A 17,480-nucleotide genomic window follows, 5' to 3' on the forward strand; every position below is an offset into this window, starting at 1 on the left:
TGGAAAATGCTAAAAAGGTTTTCTGTTTATACTTCTTGGAGCTATTCAAATGGGAATACAAAGCACAAGGCATCTGCTACACAAAATATTAATTATTGCATGGAATACTATTCACTGGAGGAATTAGAGAGGGCTTAGAAATATTCAGGCTAATATTTTTTAATGGTTGCTTGGAGTTAAGCTCCTTAATCCATATTTGGCTTTTTAGTGAGCTGAACTGTTTTTTCAAGTACTGTGGAGCTTTCAATTCTCATCAATTTGCTGTGTCTTACATGAGTTATCACCATCATTCTGTACAGATCCATTCAGGCCAGTAGGATTAGGTGTATGTCAGCACAAATCCCAGGAGGGCTTTGCAGAGCCTGGGCCCTCAAGTTTTTAATTTTTCTTGCTGCAAATATTGAAGAAAAGAAAGCAAAAAAAAATCCAAATTCCCATATAAAGCTGCGAGACGCCACACATCAGTGCTTCAATAGGAACAGTGGGAAGGTGTGCGGATAAATGTCCTTTATTGACTGCTCTGCTGTCCTTTGTCACAGCTCCGGAAGGCAGTGATGGATCACATCTCAGATTCGTTCCTGGAGACCAACGTCCCACTGCTGGTTCTCATCGAGGCCGCCAAAAGCGGCAACGAGAAGGAGGTGAAGGAATACGCTCAGGTCTTCCGCGAACACGCCAACAAGTTAGTGGAGGTGAGTTCCTCTGTCTTTGTGGTTTTGGCTGACCTCGAGATGTGTCAGAGAGGTTTTTTTTCCCAGCTAAAGAAGGAGTTAGGATTTTTTTGTTTTGGTGTCCAAGGTTGTTTATTTTTCTGTTATCTCTAATGTTTTTTCTCTGACCTGCCGAGGTTTGTCTGGCAGGTCGGGTTGGGGTACTCCGATTGCCTTCAGAGGTGGTGTTGTTTTTTATATAAAAACTGTGTATATATTGTTTACAATATTTTCTCAATACCTATCACTTATGTTAGACAGTTTGTTCCTACTTTAAACGAATCTAAAACTGCCACCATCACTTAGAAGATGGAGGCTAGGAAGAAGGAGAAAGAAAGACAAAACACACCCAAATTCCTTTATCTTCTTCGAGCCCCCATTCAAAAAACTCCAAAATTCTACTTTTCACCTTGTGACAAACTAACTATCATTCTGTTTAAACTTTTGTGCTTTGCAATTCTTCATATAAGGTTGGTATTTTTTTTCTATGGGTCAATATCAAAGGCACAGCGGTCTTGGGCTCTGTGCCAGGATCTCTGAGCCCCCTGGCAGAGGCTTGAGCCATCCAGGACAGCCAGATGGATGTCCTGGGTTCTGACAGTAAGTGAAATTATTGACACACCCAGATTTCCATCTGGCACCTCCAGGGGAGGCAGGAAAAGTTATAGACTTGGTGAAACGTTAGAGGTTTGTTTCAGGAGTTTTGGTCAACTTTATGCCAGTGATGGCCCAGAAATGTTTGATGACGGGCAGAGGAACGTGCTGTGTTTTAGTGGTTCCTGAAAGCAATTGAGCATGTTAGAAATGGTGTTTGCAGCAGTTTGTCAAAAGGCACGAGCAACAAGAATTAAATTTCAGTTCAGCTTCACTAACAGTACAACTGAGCTGAATGTCTATTAAGTAAAAAGCCAAATCAGTGCTTCACAATCTGGTCCTGGCCAAGGACTGCTCTAGACTTAATTATTTGTCAGTCTGAAGTGAAACAGGGGAAAGGACCTTACAGAGAAGGCACAGACTTAAGAACATGGTCTTGAAAAATCTGCAGTTCTGATTATATTACCTTCTGATTATAGTACCTTCTCTTTCTGAAGAGACACCCTGTAAAGTCAACTAGTAATAATTCCAAGTCTTCAGGAATGATATTGAAATCGCTTTATTCTGCCATGAGGAGTTTTAAATATAATGATTGAAACCTTGGACACCCATGGAATGGACATCTAATAAAATTATGATAATCATTTTGGTTTGCCTTCCAACAGGCCAAGAACTATGAAAAGTGCTTGTGTTTTTAAAGACAAATATAACTCAGTGATTTTCTCCATAACATTGTGTGGCATTTTTCTGCAGTAGCAATGTTTTGAAGGCTTTGTAGCCCCTCTGCAACACATTTTCTTGTCACACAATGTGCTATTTAGCAAAGAGAAATCAATTAGGGAACTGCTGATCTGACAGGTACTGAGCTACGCATCTGAATATCCTGTTAAAACAGGACTCATCCTAATTCTGTAGAGCCTGAGCTGAGGCAAAGAGTAAGGGTTCCTTGGTTAATATTGACAAAATATGGATAATTCCCGGATAAAATAAGTGTCTGGATGGTTTTTTACAGCAGATGTGTGTTTTCAAATGTTCTGGAGCATCTCATTCTTGCCATGTACCAAACAAGGAGCCAAGGTACCTCATTCTGCTCTGGAAATCAGGTGTTTGCTAAAGTACTTAACTTGTAGGTGCCTAAAGGAACATCTTGGTGGTCTGAAATTTCAGTATAATGCTGATTATTGCTGTTGTCTGCAAGAGGATCACAGGGCTGTCAGCAACATTCCCTCCCAGCCCCTGTGTATATGCAAAGATTTATTGCTGCCTCCTTGTGACTGGAGCTGTGGCAATGAAAAAGGAAATAGCTGGTAGGTGTATAAAGAGAGGAAAAATAAACTCCAAACAAATGGAAAACCCCTCCACAATGTTTTTCATAGTTATATTATAGTGGCAGTGGAGTTGTAGGCTTCTATGCAGTGAACATATGTGGGGTTAGTGTTATAGCAGTCACATCCTCCACAGATTTGCAGAAAAGTGTTGCAATGACAGGTCTAATAGCATTATTAAAAAAGTTAAAAATAGCTAAGTAGATATTTTAAAAATATCATAAGAGGTAATGGCATAAAAGGAGGAAAAATACCTTTTAGGGGTGTAGTAAAAAAAAAAAAAAAAAAAAAAAAAAGCCAAAAACTCCCTGCCAGAAAAAACCCACAACTTTAATGGGAAGAAGAAAGAACTGAAATGCTGTTAAACTGTCAGGGGGAGAATTTAGGTTTATTGTTAGGAGGAAATTCTTTACTGTGAGCCTGGTGAGACACTGATGACCCCAGAAAAGGTGTCCTATCCCTGGAAGTGTCCAAGGCCAGGCTGGACAGGGCTTGGAGCAACCTGGGATAGTGGAAGGTGTCCCTGTACTTGGCAGAGGGTGACACTGGATGGACTTTAAAGTCCCTTCCAACCCAGGGCATTCAGTGATTCTATGAAACCAAAGCAAATGCCATTTCAATTATTCAGTCTTGGTTTTACAAGGCAAACATTATATTTTATTTGTATTTCAGACCAAACTGGAGGTTGGTTAACGATTTTTGACACGTGGTTAAGTTGTATCCCACCAAAACCCAACAATTTTGGTATCAATAGATGTCTCAGGGCTAATACCTAATATTTTTATTCCATTTAGGTCGTTCCAGACTGTTAGAAGCATATTCTTAATTAAACCCTATATATCTGTAACAGCTGGTACTGGCTTGTGGATGTATTCTTACTTTTTTCCAAGGATGGGTTCTTTTAGGTGGACCTTGCCCTTTTAGTAGTAAGAACTATTTCTGGTTCAGGTAAAAAGCATCTTGAAGAAATGAATTTCTAGTGCAACTGAAATTTTTAACCTCAGATTTCAAGTTCATCAGTCTGCAGAAGCAAATACGTATTTGGAATATATTTATCTCTATCTTACACTAGATTTTGCACTTCAAATACTTTCATCATTTTTACTTACTGATGCACAATGGAATCTTAGCAGATGGACTTCTCTGGTTTTGTGGGTCAAGTATCTTGCAAATAGTAAAGTGTGGTTTAAAGATGAGCCATAATCAAGTGACTATGAAATGTAAGATGCTTTCTCAGGCATGGGGCCAGAATTGCTTGCTAAGATATGCAAACACAGCTCTGCTGAAATGCGTGGAGTTGCACTTGCTCATGGTAGAGGAATTTGGCACTGCCAGTTCAATACTGTGAAAAGTCTGTAGTATTAATCATTAATTTTGAAATCTGAATCTAAATTTCTTGGATGTCCTACCAAGCTCAATAGACAGGCTGTCAAAAGGTCAGGAAAAAATAATACATGCTTTAATATTTCTTTACGTGAAACCTGCATTTTTCCATCCTGAGGGAAAAAAAAATTGCACTTCTTGATATTTGTTGAATACAAATGGCAGAATTTTCTCTGCATAGCCAATACATTTTAAAAATATATTTTGTCAGCTTGAGCCTTAAGGAGGTTAAGTTTCTTTTATAGTCCATATTGCAGAATATTTAAATCTTCTTTCAAAAGCCATTTTCATTATATAATATTTTCCCTTCCCTACCTTTTACCATAATATTAATAACAACAAAGATGGATTGTCATTTTTCGAGACATTCACTGACAACTAGATTTGTCTATGGGTTTTGTTGGAAACACAGACTGAGGTGTCACTTAACTATAATGTAAATCATACAAAATAAATCAAATTGTCAGACAGATTCTGGGGGTAAAGCATAATATAATAAAACAGAATTTAGATGGTACCAGTTCAGGCTTGTATGGGTAATTCTTTTCCTTGCAATGTTTTTTCACAGCCATTTCTCAATTTTTTTCCAGCCTTCTGAAACTGAGGTTAGAGAAATGATGGTGCCTTTCCAGGTCATGATCTTTACATTCATGAATCCCTTTATGTTTTTTAAGAAATTATCTCCAATGACTGAAAGTAAATGCCTGAGTTGTAATGCCAACTTTAGATGTGACCTTGGGAAGTCATTTAACTTCTCTATCCAAGCACCTTCATTAACAGCATAAGGTTAATGACAGATAATTCTACCACACAAAGGCACCTGACTGATAAATCAGCCCAGATTTATTCAATGCATCTATCAAAGCACTATATGGAAGCTAATTAATTTTCATTGTTCTGTTTACTAAAGGTTCTTTGGTTTAACTATTGGTCCCCTGGACTGTTTCTTGAAATATTAAATTATTAAATCTAACAGGTTTTCCTGGTAAATGAAATTCAGCATCCAGTAAATTCTTAAGAGCCATGGTAGCAGGCTGTTCAGTTGGAATTCAAATTATAGTGCATTGGATCAGACTTTCCATTCTCAAAAGGATGGGTATAAATCCAAGAGACTTCTACTAGTTGTTTCACTTTGAGGAGTTTTAATGCTTTTATGGAAATGCTTCACCATTTTGGTGGTCAGTGAACATTTACAAGAGTTAAACTCAGTTGCATTATTCTTATTTCCAACAAAACCTGAATGAAGCGGTGTTTTCTTCTCCAGTATGAACTGATGAAGCACCATATTTAAAGCACTTAAAAATCAACTTTTCAGAAGTCCCTTATCATTTTTGCTTTAATTGATTTTTAGGAAGAATTTTGTGGAGCCCACATGGATCTGTTTCACCTGATAAAAAATTAAAAGATTTCTGGAGACATGACAAATAATCAAGGTTGTTTTGTAAGAACATCTGACCAGTGGAAGAACTGAGTTAGGCGATGGTTTATGGTGATTTAAAGTGGATATAGTGAAAGCACATCAATAATATCATAAGGCTGGGTGGTAATTTGTGGCAGATGAAATCTGAAAGAACCTGGTTTTGGTTTATAGTGTCTCTGTGCATTAAGTTTGCAGGAGCCTTTATTAATTTTCTCCATGTAATTGCCACTTTGAAGAGGATAATGGGGTTACTTTGGGGCAGTTAGGGACTTAGGGTTTTTTTTAATTTTACAAAAAAAGAAAAAGAAGAAGAAAAGAGTTTGAACTTCTTTATGAGACACAATGCAGGCTACCTTTCATTTTCTAAGAACTTTATTATTTGGAGCTCCCTAATTCAGACTGATTGGAATCTTTCCCATCAGAAATGTGGAAACAGGTTTGCATGCTGAAGACAGGAGGGGAGGAAAAACCCACTGTCAGTAAGCACAGCACACAAAACAAGCAGCTGGGCCTGCTCAGTGACCCCTGCTTAGCTCATTTGGTAATGAGAGAAAAGGAGCAAAACTGTGAAAGAAGATTTTACTCTGGTGGTCAGCAATGGATGTAATCTCAATTTACATCAGCACTAACAGAACTAATATCCAAACCAGTATTTTTTCTTTCCAGAGATAGCTCTCAGAAAACCACAGAGAGTATTTGCTTCATAAGAAATGCAAAGCTAGACTCTCTCCTAGGGAGTGGAGGTCATCTGTGTAACTCTGCAGTGCACCTGGGGTCGATGCAGTGCTGGGAGTTCACCTGTGGCACTTCAGCTCCTGCCAGGAGGCACTGCTGGCCTTCATAAGGAATTGGTGACAGTGTTTTCTTTGTGCCTTTGTAAATATTGTATAAATTCATGAACTGACAGATTTTAATTTAAGACAGACAGAACCCAGAGGAAGAAGCCTAAGCAAAAAAATTGGCTCATTTATTTCTGCAACTTCAGTTCAAGGAACAAAGACTGATCCTGCTGATATTTTCACACATACTTGACATGTCCTATTGTTTTTTTTGTTTAAGTGCACACTGCTGCTTCATCAGAGTACACACCTAGCTGTTGGCTTCTGATGATGGAGAAAAAGTGTCAATATTCTGTCATAGCTTCTGCATCCAGCTTGCAACCTGAAAAATGTGTACATCCCTGGGCTTACTCTTACAGACTCATCAGCTTTTACTCTGCATTTTTCTTTTAGCTGACATTTAAGCTTGATAAGAAGTACAATTTAGCAAGTGGTAATCCTTGCTTTTAATCAAGGAGTGTTGAGAAGGTCATAGATTAGTTTAATTCAACCTCTTCATTCAAGTTGAGAGATTTTATTTGAAATTAAAGCTGTGAGCTACCTTTGTGTCCTAGTGTTTCATCTGCTCAGTTTTAATTTCTATCCCAGATCTTTCTTCCCTGTGTGTGCAGCAGATGTTCCTAATTCCTAGTAAACATCAGGAGTGTACTGACATAGCTAAAGCCACCAGCCCACTTATTTGCAGTGAGACAATGAGAAGTTTGGACTCTCTGAGTGAAGTTCCTGAGTCCTTCCTGCAGCCAGATCTTACATGTTTGTCCTTCTTTGAGGCAAAATGAGCTGAGATTCTTTCAGGATGAAACTTTCTGATGATGCAGTGTCACAGGTGAACTCTTTATCCTGCTTCTTTTACTGACTTGAACCACTGAGTTTTGGTGCTCCACTGGGATTCATTCCAGCTTCATCTTCTGGTGTCTCAATTAATGCTGAAATGGAATCAAAATGCCTTGGACAAGGTGAGGCACAGAAACAGCTTTTGACTTTTAGAGCCTCTGGTGTTCCTTTTCTGAAGAAGGTAGGCTATTAGAGGAGGTAAATACTCAGTGAGTTTTAAAGGAGGTAAATAGTCATGGTCAAGCCTGGTTTTGTCCAAAAGCCAGCGCTGCCTTCAGGATGTGAGGCTCCATCTCCAAGGCTTGGCACGGGAGCAGTTGCAGAGCCTGTGATCTCTAAGCTGCATTGCTGACACAGAAATAGAGGGGAAATCAAACAACTGGACATGGAGAACTTGTGTACAGCAGATGCTGATCCCTCAACATCTGCCCTTGGCAGATTTCCAGTGAAACCAAGGAATCCAGGATGGCTGGAAGGGGGAGGAGCTTCCTTATCTCATGGCTACTTTGGCAATTAACTCTGTCCCCAAAATTTCTTCCTACCCAGGAACACCTGACTAAGCCCACCCGAGGCAGTGAGGCTATTACCATTCTCTTGAATAACCCTTTTCTATTCATTTGTCCTTTTTTTCTTTGACTGCTGCACTCATAGATTTCACAGCAACACCCAGAGGTTTGAAGGATAATTTTATTTGTTCACAGATATTTCTGTAATGTAAATAAGAATGAGATGCTACATGAAGTTAGCAACTTGTGGGTAATGATGATGGTTTTCTTCCTTCCCAGGAGAGTACAAGATTAAAAATTAATTTTGAAAAAATACTAACTGGGAAATTGCTGCAGAATCCCCCATGCCAGCTTGAAAGCATTTTTAGCTTTGGGACTGTTAACATAAAGCCAGTTCTGGGCTGGTTCTGTTATCTGATTTCCTAGAGGTCACTATTCATTAACAAATGACTTACCATGTGGTTTTACTTGTTGGAAAAAAAGTGCTGGAGGACTTCCTATCAACAAAAGTGTAATGCAGCCACTTCTTCACATTTTTTCTGTAATCCCTTCACATTTTTGTGTTCTTTATTAATTATTTTCATGAGAAATACCTGGTTATCTCCTTACTTTGTAATAATTTCACAGTATTTTCCAGTTACCTGATTTTTTTTTTTTAATAATTGATTTTTAACCATGCTTCTTTTAGGCCTCTTTAAAATAGATAAAATCAAATTACTCCCTTTTAAATCACTAATATTTAAAAAATATTTTTCCAGTGAATAACACCCTCTGAGCAGGGGACTCACTTCAGTCTGATCATGCTCTATGCTGTGTGATTCATATTTTCCCAAAATAACAGGACTCCTACAAACTCTAGTATCCATTTATGCCTACAATCCCATACAATCTGATCACACCCCAGTCTCTGTGATTTATAACTTGTTAATAATGCAATCAAGAGCACTTGGTACTTCTGGTAATGAAGTGATTGCATAAATTAAGGATTTAGCTCCTCCAAGCCAGTTTGAATTTGTAACTTTAGTTTACCATGGTGCAGTACAACATCTGGCATGCTGGATGTTTCCTCTACAGCCCCACCTAATTAACCTCATTCTTTATTTTATTATTATTATATCCTATTTGGTTCAGTGTTTTATTTGTGCCCTAAGCAGAACTGATGTTTTTCTCTTGTGCTCCTTTAAAATGGGTACATCAATGTGTCTTCTAAAATCTTTGTGTTGGATAAATTTCTGCTACTGAAGGCAGGTTAACATTTTATTACTCTGTAAAAAGTTTAGCATCTTGGCCTTTGCTCTGTGACGTATTAGCAGGGTTGTATTTCAATCATTAATTATTAGCCCTGTGCTTTTACATGAGCATCTTACATTGGAAGAGCTTAATTAAATAGCCTGTCCTAGAGCACAGAGTGGAAGGGAAATAATGGGAATGGTGAAGAATGAAAAGATGAAATACAGGCATCTACACTGTTTTTCCAAAGTCACAACAAAATAGGAAATTAAACAAACAGCTCTAATTACTGTAGAGAAAGTGAATTTGTCATTAACAATTGAGCCATTTCAGGGCACAAATGGAGAGGGAGAATTATATACAAAGTCAGAAAGTTCAGTAAAAGCTGTAAGTACTTCTGAGGAAACTGAAAAAAAATAATTTACAAGGAAAATAGTGAGTCAGAAATATTGGAGAACATTCAGACCTGCTCAAAAAATGAGTAGATATCCAGAGAAAATGCATGTCCAAGATTTGAGCATATTTAATGGTGGAGTTTTGAACTTTGATGCAGAAGAAGAAATTGTAATCCTTTATCTAGAAATGTCATGATCTTGAAAAAAATTTACAGCAGTTTTGATTTAAAAAGGTTTTGCAAGCAAAATACAGATGTCAAATATTCCAAACTGATTTGTTAATTTATTAATCCAGAACAAAATATGCATCTAAATCCCAGTAGCAAGGGACACTGGAATTGCACTGGAGTTCCTGTTGCTTCAGCTGATGCAATGTGTGGGTCACAGTGGATTTTACCCTGGTTTTTCCCATTAGCTGGATTCTAACAAGCACAAAGATATATCCCACATTGCTTCTCTTGTGTGCTTTCCTAGAATTCCAGGTGTTTTCAGGAATAAAATGCACCTTCTTCCATTTTGGATTGGTTCAGTAACTGTTCTTGTTGTGTTTTGACACCAACAGTCTCAGCCTTGAGTGGCCTGGGCAGCTTTAAGCTATTTTTCTGTCAAAGCAGATCCTGAAGATAAGCAGTAGAGTCAGATAAACCCTGTCTTTGTTTCCCCCAGGACAGTTGTTATTTGGGCAAAATATTCATCTCTCACTGGAAGCTTTTGCTACAGAATTTCATGAGGGAAATTTTAGGAGAAATCAGGATGATGATAGGAATGGACACAGAGCAGGCTGTGAGAAATAGAGATCTGGGAGAGCTGCTGGGGTGAGAGAAGGTTTTAGGGTGAATTTTCAGTGAATTTATTCATACCTGCTTGCAGTGCTGTTGCTGAATGTCAAGCATGTATGGGGCTAGATTTTTTTTTTCTCTTTTTTTTTTTTTTTTTTTTACTTATAGACAACGCATGAATTCAAGAAGAAAATTCATCATGTCATGTAGATATGGATGTAGAAAGAAAATCTTTAATCAGAATTATCCTAGATGAAAAGCTGAAGCAGAAGACATGTTGGAAAGCCTCATGAAATAAAAAAGCAGCAAGCTTATTTAGAAAATATGTAGATATTACTGAGTAAAATACCATAAGCCTAATAACAAATCTCCCTAGTGTTTGAAAATTTATTTTTTACCTTAATTAAATTTTCAAAGATAAAACCAACCACCTCACTATTCTGCTAGAATACCATTATAACCAGTGTGTGGATCAGGCCTCACTAGAAAAACTTTTATGAAATATTGATGGTAATAAAGGAGGACTGACTATTGCTTAGCCTGAAATAATCATTGGTTTCACTGCTTTATTTCCAGGCTTGGCCTTCTGAAAATCAAATAAAACAATTAAGTGGATTTTCTTCAAAGTCCCAGAAAGTTTTTCCTACTGCCTCAGAGCAGGCAGCAGCAACTTCAGCCTGAGGACAACTTCTTAAGGAACTTTTAAGTAGCCTTAAAAAGGATTTTAGCATGAAAGCGTAATCTCAACAGTAAGTTTAGTTTCACAGTACACAGGTTATAAAACTCCTGTTTTGATGATCCTGAAGTGCTTCCAAGACTTCAAAAGTTGAGGAAAAGTGGTTCTGTAAGCCTTAATCTCCTTACAATGTGTTATGCTTGGAAAAGCACAAGATGGAGAAGGGAGGGAAAGTCCAGATTTTATCAACAGCTGCACTTCCTGCAAGTCAAAAGGTTTGCAGGATTCAGGTCTTGCTTGTGAAGGATGAGTAACTGCAGGGCTGCTGCCATCCCCCTAAGGATGGGGTCACTACATCTGGGTGACAGAGTCAAGTCACTGCTTTGCAGGGAGAACCTTTCATCACAGAGCCAGGCATGGAGGTGTTGCTGTCTCCTCACAGTCTGGAATTTCATACTCCTACGTTTGGGGCACCAATCAATGGGCTCCAGTTTTTCTTTTAGTTGTACTGAAATAAAGACAGGTTTTGACCACAGCTGTGCAGAGTGTGCAGCACATCAGCTGTTACCTTCCCAAAAGGTTTGTACTGTTCAGGCCTTCAGGGGATTTGGAAATATCAAGATTTGGATTTATCATGGCCAAGGAAACAGGTAAGAGCAGCCATAAGGTCTGAAACCACTGCTCGTGACATGACTGAAAGTCCTGGGTGCTTTTTTGTTACAGGAATTGTTCTTGCTGCAATGTCAGAAAGAACACGAAGGCAGCAGTGTGTATTAACAATAAAACAAAGACATTTTTAAATAGGAGAGGGGGAAATGAGAAAGAAGCAATAATGATACTTTATTTGACTCAGTCCTCACAGGGATTATTATTCTTACTGGGATGCCAAAATAGTTGTAGAGTTTATGCAGGATAGGAAAATCACTGAGGCTTTGTGGGACCCCTCTCAGGTAATACCAGTGTCAAAGGACATCCCTTTGAACAAATGTGTTTGGAGATTTTGTTGGTTTACATGATAAAAATTGAAGTGTAGGTAGGAATAGCTGCTACTGACCACAGTTGTTACAATACTTACAATAATATAATACAATATTATATATTTATATATATATAAATATCATATATTGCAATACAATCTTACAATATTAATATTAAACTTCTATTCATGCATGGTATTGCAGCTAATCACTGAGTTACCTTAACACCCACTGGTTTAAAGAAAGTAAAACACTTAAATAACACAAATAGCTGCAACACTTCACATTCCCGGTCTGTGTAAGAGAAAGCAAGAGCAGATGAAATTTTGTACCTTGGCTTGCACACAAATATCTCAGTATTCCTGTAGTCTTTGCCCATTTCAGTGGATACTGGTAAATAAATAAATAGGAGGAACAGATCACTGGCAGCATTATACAAAAGGTTCTACATCAATGTAAGTATTAATTAGACTCATTTCTGACAGATGATTTTCAAAAGCCTAACAGATAAAAGCTTTAAGACCATAAATCATTAATTTAATCTGATTATTTCCAGTCAGTCCTTTATTTACTGACTGCTCAATTAAAAATTGAGGTTAATGAATCTTTCAAATGTACTATAATATTCTAGTATTCATTATTTCCCCCTTCCACCCCAGGTAAAAATCTATCTTTTTTTTCTTTTTTCCATCCCTTTTTGCATTAGAGAGGCAGTCCTGAGTCACACCATATATTTTCATTTCTGAAAGTCGCTGATAGCAGTTTTCCCATCTGAAATGTGTACAGAGAATGAGATGGCAAAAAGCCAGGCAGCAGCAGGAGCTCTGGAGAGCAAATGTGCAAGTACAGTTTTACCTTGGTCTTACCTTACAGCTTTCTGTCTTTGCCTTTTGCTGCAAAAGTTACCTTCTTTCTCATCCATATCATGGCCATAAACCATCTTTTATTTGAGTTTTATTTCTAATTGAACTCAGAATTCCGCTGAGAAACTTGCATTTCTGTTCCCATTTTTGAAATTTCCTGATTTGCAAATGAATGAGGTGTTACCCAAACATAGCCAAAATTGGTAGCAATCATCACAATGATGCATCATTTTTATGCATCAAGTCAGAAACACAAAAAGATCCTTCCCCAGTGTTTTTGCTGAGTCCAATCCCATTCTTTGTTGTTACCTGCCTTCATAAAGTCTTTTCTCTTGTAGAGGAGAATTCTTTCCAACATCTTCAAAGCAGAATAGCAATTTTTTTTTCCTTCCTTTTTTATAATGTTTGACACAAATGAGTTTGGTATTTTGCATGCTCTGGGTGAATGTGTAAAACAAGGTGCTTGGTTGGGGTGAAATGATAAATCTCCCTCCATCTTCACAGAAACAATGTCAGTGTCCATCCACCTAAATCCAGGACTTGACTGAACTTAGAACTACAGCAGCTCAGGTTCTCTTTGGGTGATGCTTCTTGCCTCAAACACTTCATGCTCAAGGGCACCAAATGTCTGCCCTGAATCAGTTTTGGGGGTTTGGAGTGTTTTCTTCTGGGTTTTTTGTTTGTTTGTTTTTTGGTTTGTTTTGTTTTTTAAACTCAGAATGCTTTTTAATTTAATCATTTATATGATCTCCACTTTGTAGGCAATATCCTATTAGTGAACCTGTGGCAGATGGAGAAAAAGGATCTGATCATTGTGATTTCTATCAGCTATTCATCAGTGAGATTTTCAGACTCCTTGTTCCAATTTCTGCATTTTATCCATAATATCTTTTGACTTTGACTTTGGTTGACTTGTTATTTGCATGTCACTTAAAATAGTAGACTAGATACAAGTGAGCAAAAAACTTTGAGCATTTAGAAACCATTAGATGCAGCCTACTCTTTACTATATTTAAGCCAGTAAAAGTAAACATAGTAGACTTCCAGGATTAAGTTTAATTAGCTAGAACCTTGCTAACATACAAGACAAAATGAATTTTGCCTAATTTTTGCCTTTAACCTTTTAGGTGGCTATTGTCTGTACCCTCTGGGACAGCACAGTAAGGAGATGGAATTTTAGAAGGTGCTTATTGTCATGCCAAAGTAGAGGAATCAGGCAAAGTCCATGGGATGCATTGACTGAATATCCCTTTCTCCCTTGTGAATCTTTGTAGGGATCTGCCATCTCTGCAGCTCTCCCTTGGATGCTTTCTGATATTTAAGACAGAAATCTGTTAGAAATCATCCAGGGGAAGAGCTGTGGAGATGGAGAAGGATCTAGAAGAGAAGCTGGGTGAGGAACTGCTGGGATCACTTGGTCTGTTGTGTCTGGAGGAGATGGGTCAGACCTCGTCAGGGTCTGCAGCTCTGATCTCTGCTCTCTGTGACAGGGACAGGACCCAGGGAATGGCTGGAGCTGGGTCAGAGGGATTCAGGTTGGATATCAGGGAAAGGTTCTTCCCCCAGAGGGTGCTGGCACTGCCCAGGCTCCCCAGGGAATGGGCACGGCCCCGAGGCTGCCAGAGCTCCAGGAGAGTTTGGACACCGCTCCCAAGGATGCCCAGGGATGTCTGTGCTGAGCCAGGGGTTGGGTTTGATGATCCTTGTGGGTCCCTTCCAACTCTGGCAGTGATTCTGTGGATCCTGGACAATTAGGGGGGGAAAAAATGTCTTTCAAACAGGTCATGATGTGTTGCATATGGTGAAACCTCTGGAATAACAAAATTCATGTATGTGGCAAAAGCTTTTCCCACAGAAGATGCTGCTCTTTCCTGTGGTGTACTTCTAAATCTGCTTTCAGTTCCTTGCAGAGGGGATGTTGTGTGCATGTAATTACCTTCTGGTGAGAGCTTGAAATGCTTCATTTACATCAAATCCTTCCCTTGTAATAACACCATCATATCAAGTCTCTTTGCAAGTGAGACAACCAGTGGCACGTGTGCCTTAGGGGAGCATCAGCATTTCCCACCTCATGCAGGCTGAAGATGTGTTTCCCTGATATTTTCTTTTAAGCTGCAGCAAAAGAATAACATCCTGGAGCCACTGCCCATGGTCAGTTGGATCTTCACCTGCTTGTGTTCCCCAAGCTTCTTTTAGTTTGCAGTGTCTGTCAAAGATGCTCCTGTTTCCATCTTGTGTGCGTGGAAAGCTCTCTTGGCATGTAACTGTAACACAACAGATGGGACTTGCTGCATCTTGGCTGACCTCTACTTTCAGCATTTAAATAGCTAAACTGATTTTATTACCATAAAATAAACTTCCAAGAACTTCTTATGCTCTAGACCAAGCTAACAAGTGCCAGCTGCAACCCTGCGATTGGAATAGCTGAGGAGGGAAGTTTTTATAGAGGTTTCGTGGGATTGGAAGAGATTTCCATTGATTTTAGGGAGAACCAGAAGGATGAAATGCCTGGAAATCTTAGATTTTCTTCCAACCAGGAGGAAAAAGTGAAAACATCGTTGTTAGGAGTGCACATGGATTTTATTAGAAGAGATTCTGAAGTCATGCTTGTGGTTTTCACTGTCATTGGAAAGAGACTGAGGACAAGCGGGATTTGGGACACTGGTACCTGAAAAGTGGTGCTCAAGAAGTGGTCAGCACACTTCATCTCAAATTGCCATTTCAAGAAGGTTTTCTCTTTGGTCTCACTGTTTTGTTGTTTTCAGCTCCTGATGCCCCCATTTCTTTGGGATTTACCCTCCTTTTTAGGCTGATTGTAAGACCAAAAGCTACCAGCTCTGCATCTTTAACAGGCCAGGTTTTATTTTCTAACAGAGACTTTCAGGAGGAACTCAGGTACTCCTCTGCAAAACTGAGGGATGCAATCCCCTCCAGAAAAATAAACACTAGAACTTTATATATCTAGTAAAATGTAAAAGACAGGAGTTACTAAAAAGCAGTTAAAAAGTACCCTTTGCTTCTAAGGGAGGGATAAAGGTCTCATTAACATTTTCTTAGCCTTTTTCAACAGTTTTTTGTCTTTAGAGATGATTATTATTACACATTTTCATGTCCTAGATTCATTTTTCATGCATGAATTTAGGCTCCATCTTTTTGGCTCCTGTCCCATTTGTTGGGTGGGAGTGTGAATGCACTCAGCTAACACTGATTGGGACTTTGAATATTAAATATTCATATATTTATATATATTATATATTTATATATTCGTATATATTCATATAAATATTAAATAAATATCTATAGATATATAATCATTGAATCATGTTTTTAAAAATGTTTGACACGTTCTTTCAAATTGAGCAAAATATGCTGTATTTTAAATGTTTGTATTTTAAAATGCTTGTATTTTAAAAAACAATCTGAGTGAGGTAGCACAGCAACATATTTTCATGCTTGCTTCCTTTGGGCTGCTGGGAAACCATCATGTGCTTTGTACAAGGGCCTTTTATTCTGATTTCCTCAATTATAGCAACTACAAATGTTACACACACAGTTACAGATACAAGCAAATACCCTGATCTGATCACAAAGACCTTGGAAAACTGATTTTCATTTGCCACAGGTAAGCACACTATTAAGTCTAGTTTTAGATGGCATCATTTTTTTTTTCAAAAAAAGGATAAAACAACTTTATGCAACTAAATAATACAGATGCTTTCAATTGAAGCTATTATAGTAGGGAGACAGAAATCTATTTTTTTACTCACTGATCCTTTTCACTACAGCTTTTTTCTGCACAGATTTTTATACTTGTTTTCATTCTTTCTGTGTGAATTTTTCTTCAGTAATATAAGAAATAAAAACAAGCTCTTATGTGTTCTTCTTCGTGTCTTGTCTAAGCGTGACATTTTTTGTTGTAATACAGATTTGAAAATAAAAAAAGCCCAGCTATACTTATGTGCATAAAGAAATGGAAATCTGAATCTTACAAGAGGGACTTATTTAGTCTTTATTGAGATGATTCATGGAAGGCGTGGAGGAGAGAGAAATAAAGGAGGAATACTGGGGCTTGAAACTCTGCTTTTATTTCATAAGCAACTTCATTACAAAGTGAAGAGTACATTTTGTTATATAAATAATCATCTTCAAGAAGTTCTTCTGGTTAAATTAAATTTCATGTTTGTGCCTCATTCTGCAACTCTGTCATGATAATTATCATTATTATTTTTTCATCTTGATGTCGAAGAGAGCCTTTCCTTGTGTTAGAAGACAGGGCAGAAGTAAAATTTCAAACAGTTAAATTTTTCTCATAGGATGTATGAGATCCTGCACTTAGAAGCAGAGCAGAATATTTGCTAGGAAGGTGGAGGAGGCTGCCTGTAAAGACAAACAAGACTAAAACAACAAACAAACAAACCAAAAACCTAAACAGGAGGCAATTAAAACCCTTCTTGTAATAGGCTGAATGTCAGACAAACAAAGTGTGAGAAAGTAAATAATCATTCAAATTCTCTAAGTATTCAATAATCTACTTTCTAATTCCAGCCCAATTTCTAATCTGTAAAATCCAGAAAATCTGTAAAATACTCTGCATCAAAGAGCAATTTGGAAAGTTATTCCAGAATTTTATTCCCACAATAACCACAAATCTAAATTGTGGGTTGAAAATCCTAACAGAATGTTAGGCTTTTTTTTTTTCCTCCCAAGCACTTACCTTGGATGCATTTGTAAAACATTTATAATGTCCTATTTCCCCAAACTTCCTGGGAACTGTTTGTGCCTCTCTCAGTTTCCACTCCTCTTTTTACACATAGTGAAGTTTTTCAATGGTTTGTATTAACAATTCATTGTACTTTCCTAAATTATCACTAATTCTTCAACATCTTTATCTGCTCCTGTCTTGATGCTTTAGTTCTGATCTGGTTTCTTTAGGTTTTAAAGCTGCTCCC

General features: G+C 37.9%; 1 protein-coding gene across 3 annotated transcripts in view; it reads left to right on the top strand.

Moving 5' to 3' along the window:
- CTNNA2 (catenin alpha 2) overlaps positions 1 to 17,480 on the top strand; it is a gene marked incomplete at both ends in the record, with an annotated part of 408,624 nt that overhangs the window by 309,166 nt on the left and 81,978 nt on the right. For all 3 annotated transcript variants that reach the window (XM_084204871.1, XM_084204872.1, XM_084204873.1), the window contains one exon: positions 540 to 692. In XM_084204871.1, coding sequence (XP_084060997.1) covers positions 540 to 692 — 153 coding nt within the window. The remainder of the gene's footprint in view (positions 1 to 539; positions 693 to 17,480) is intronic.

Source organism: Fringilla coelebs (genome assembly GCF_963513975.1).
Source record: "Fringilla coelebs genome assembly, chromosome: 4".
Lineage (NCBI taxonomy): Eukaryota > Metazoa > Chordata > Aves > Passeriformes > Fringillidae > Fringilla > Fringilla coelebs.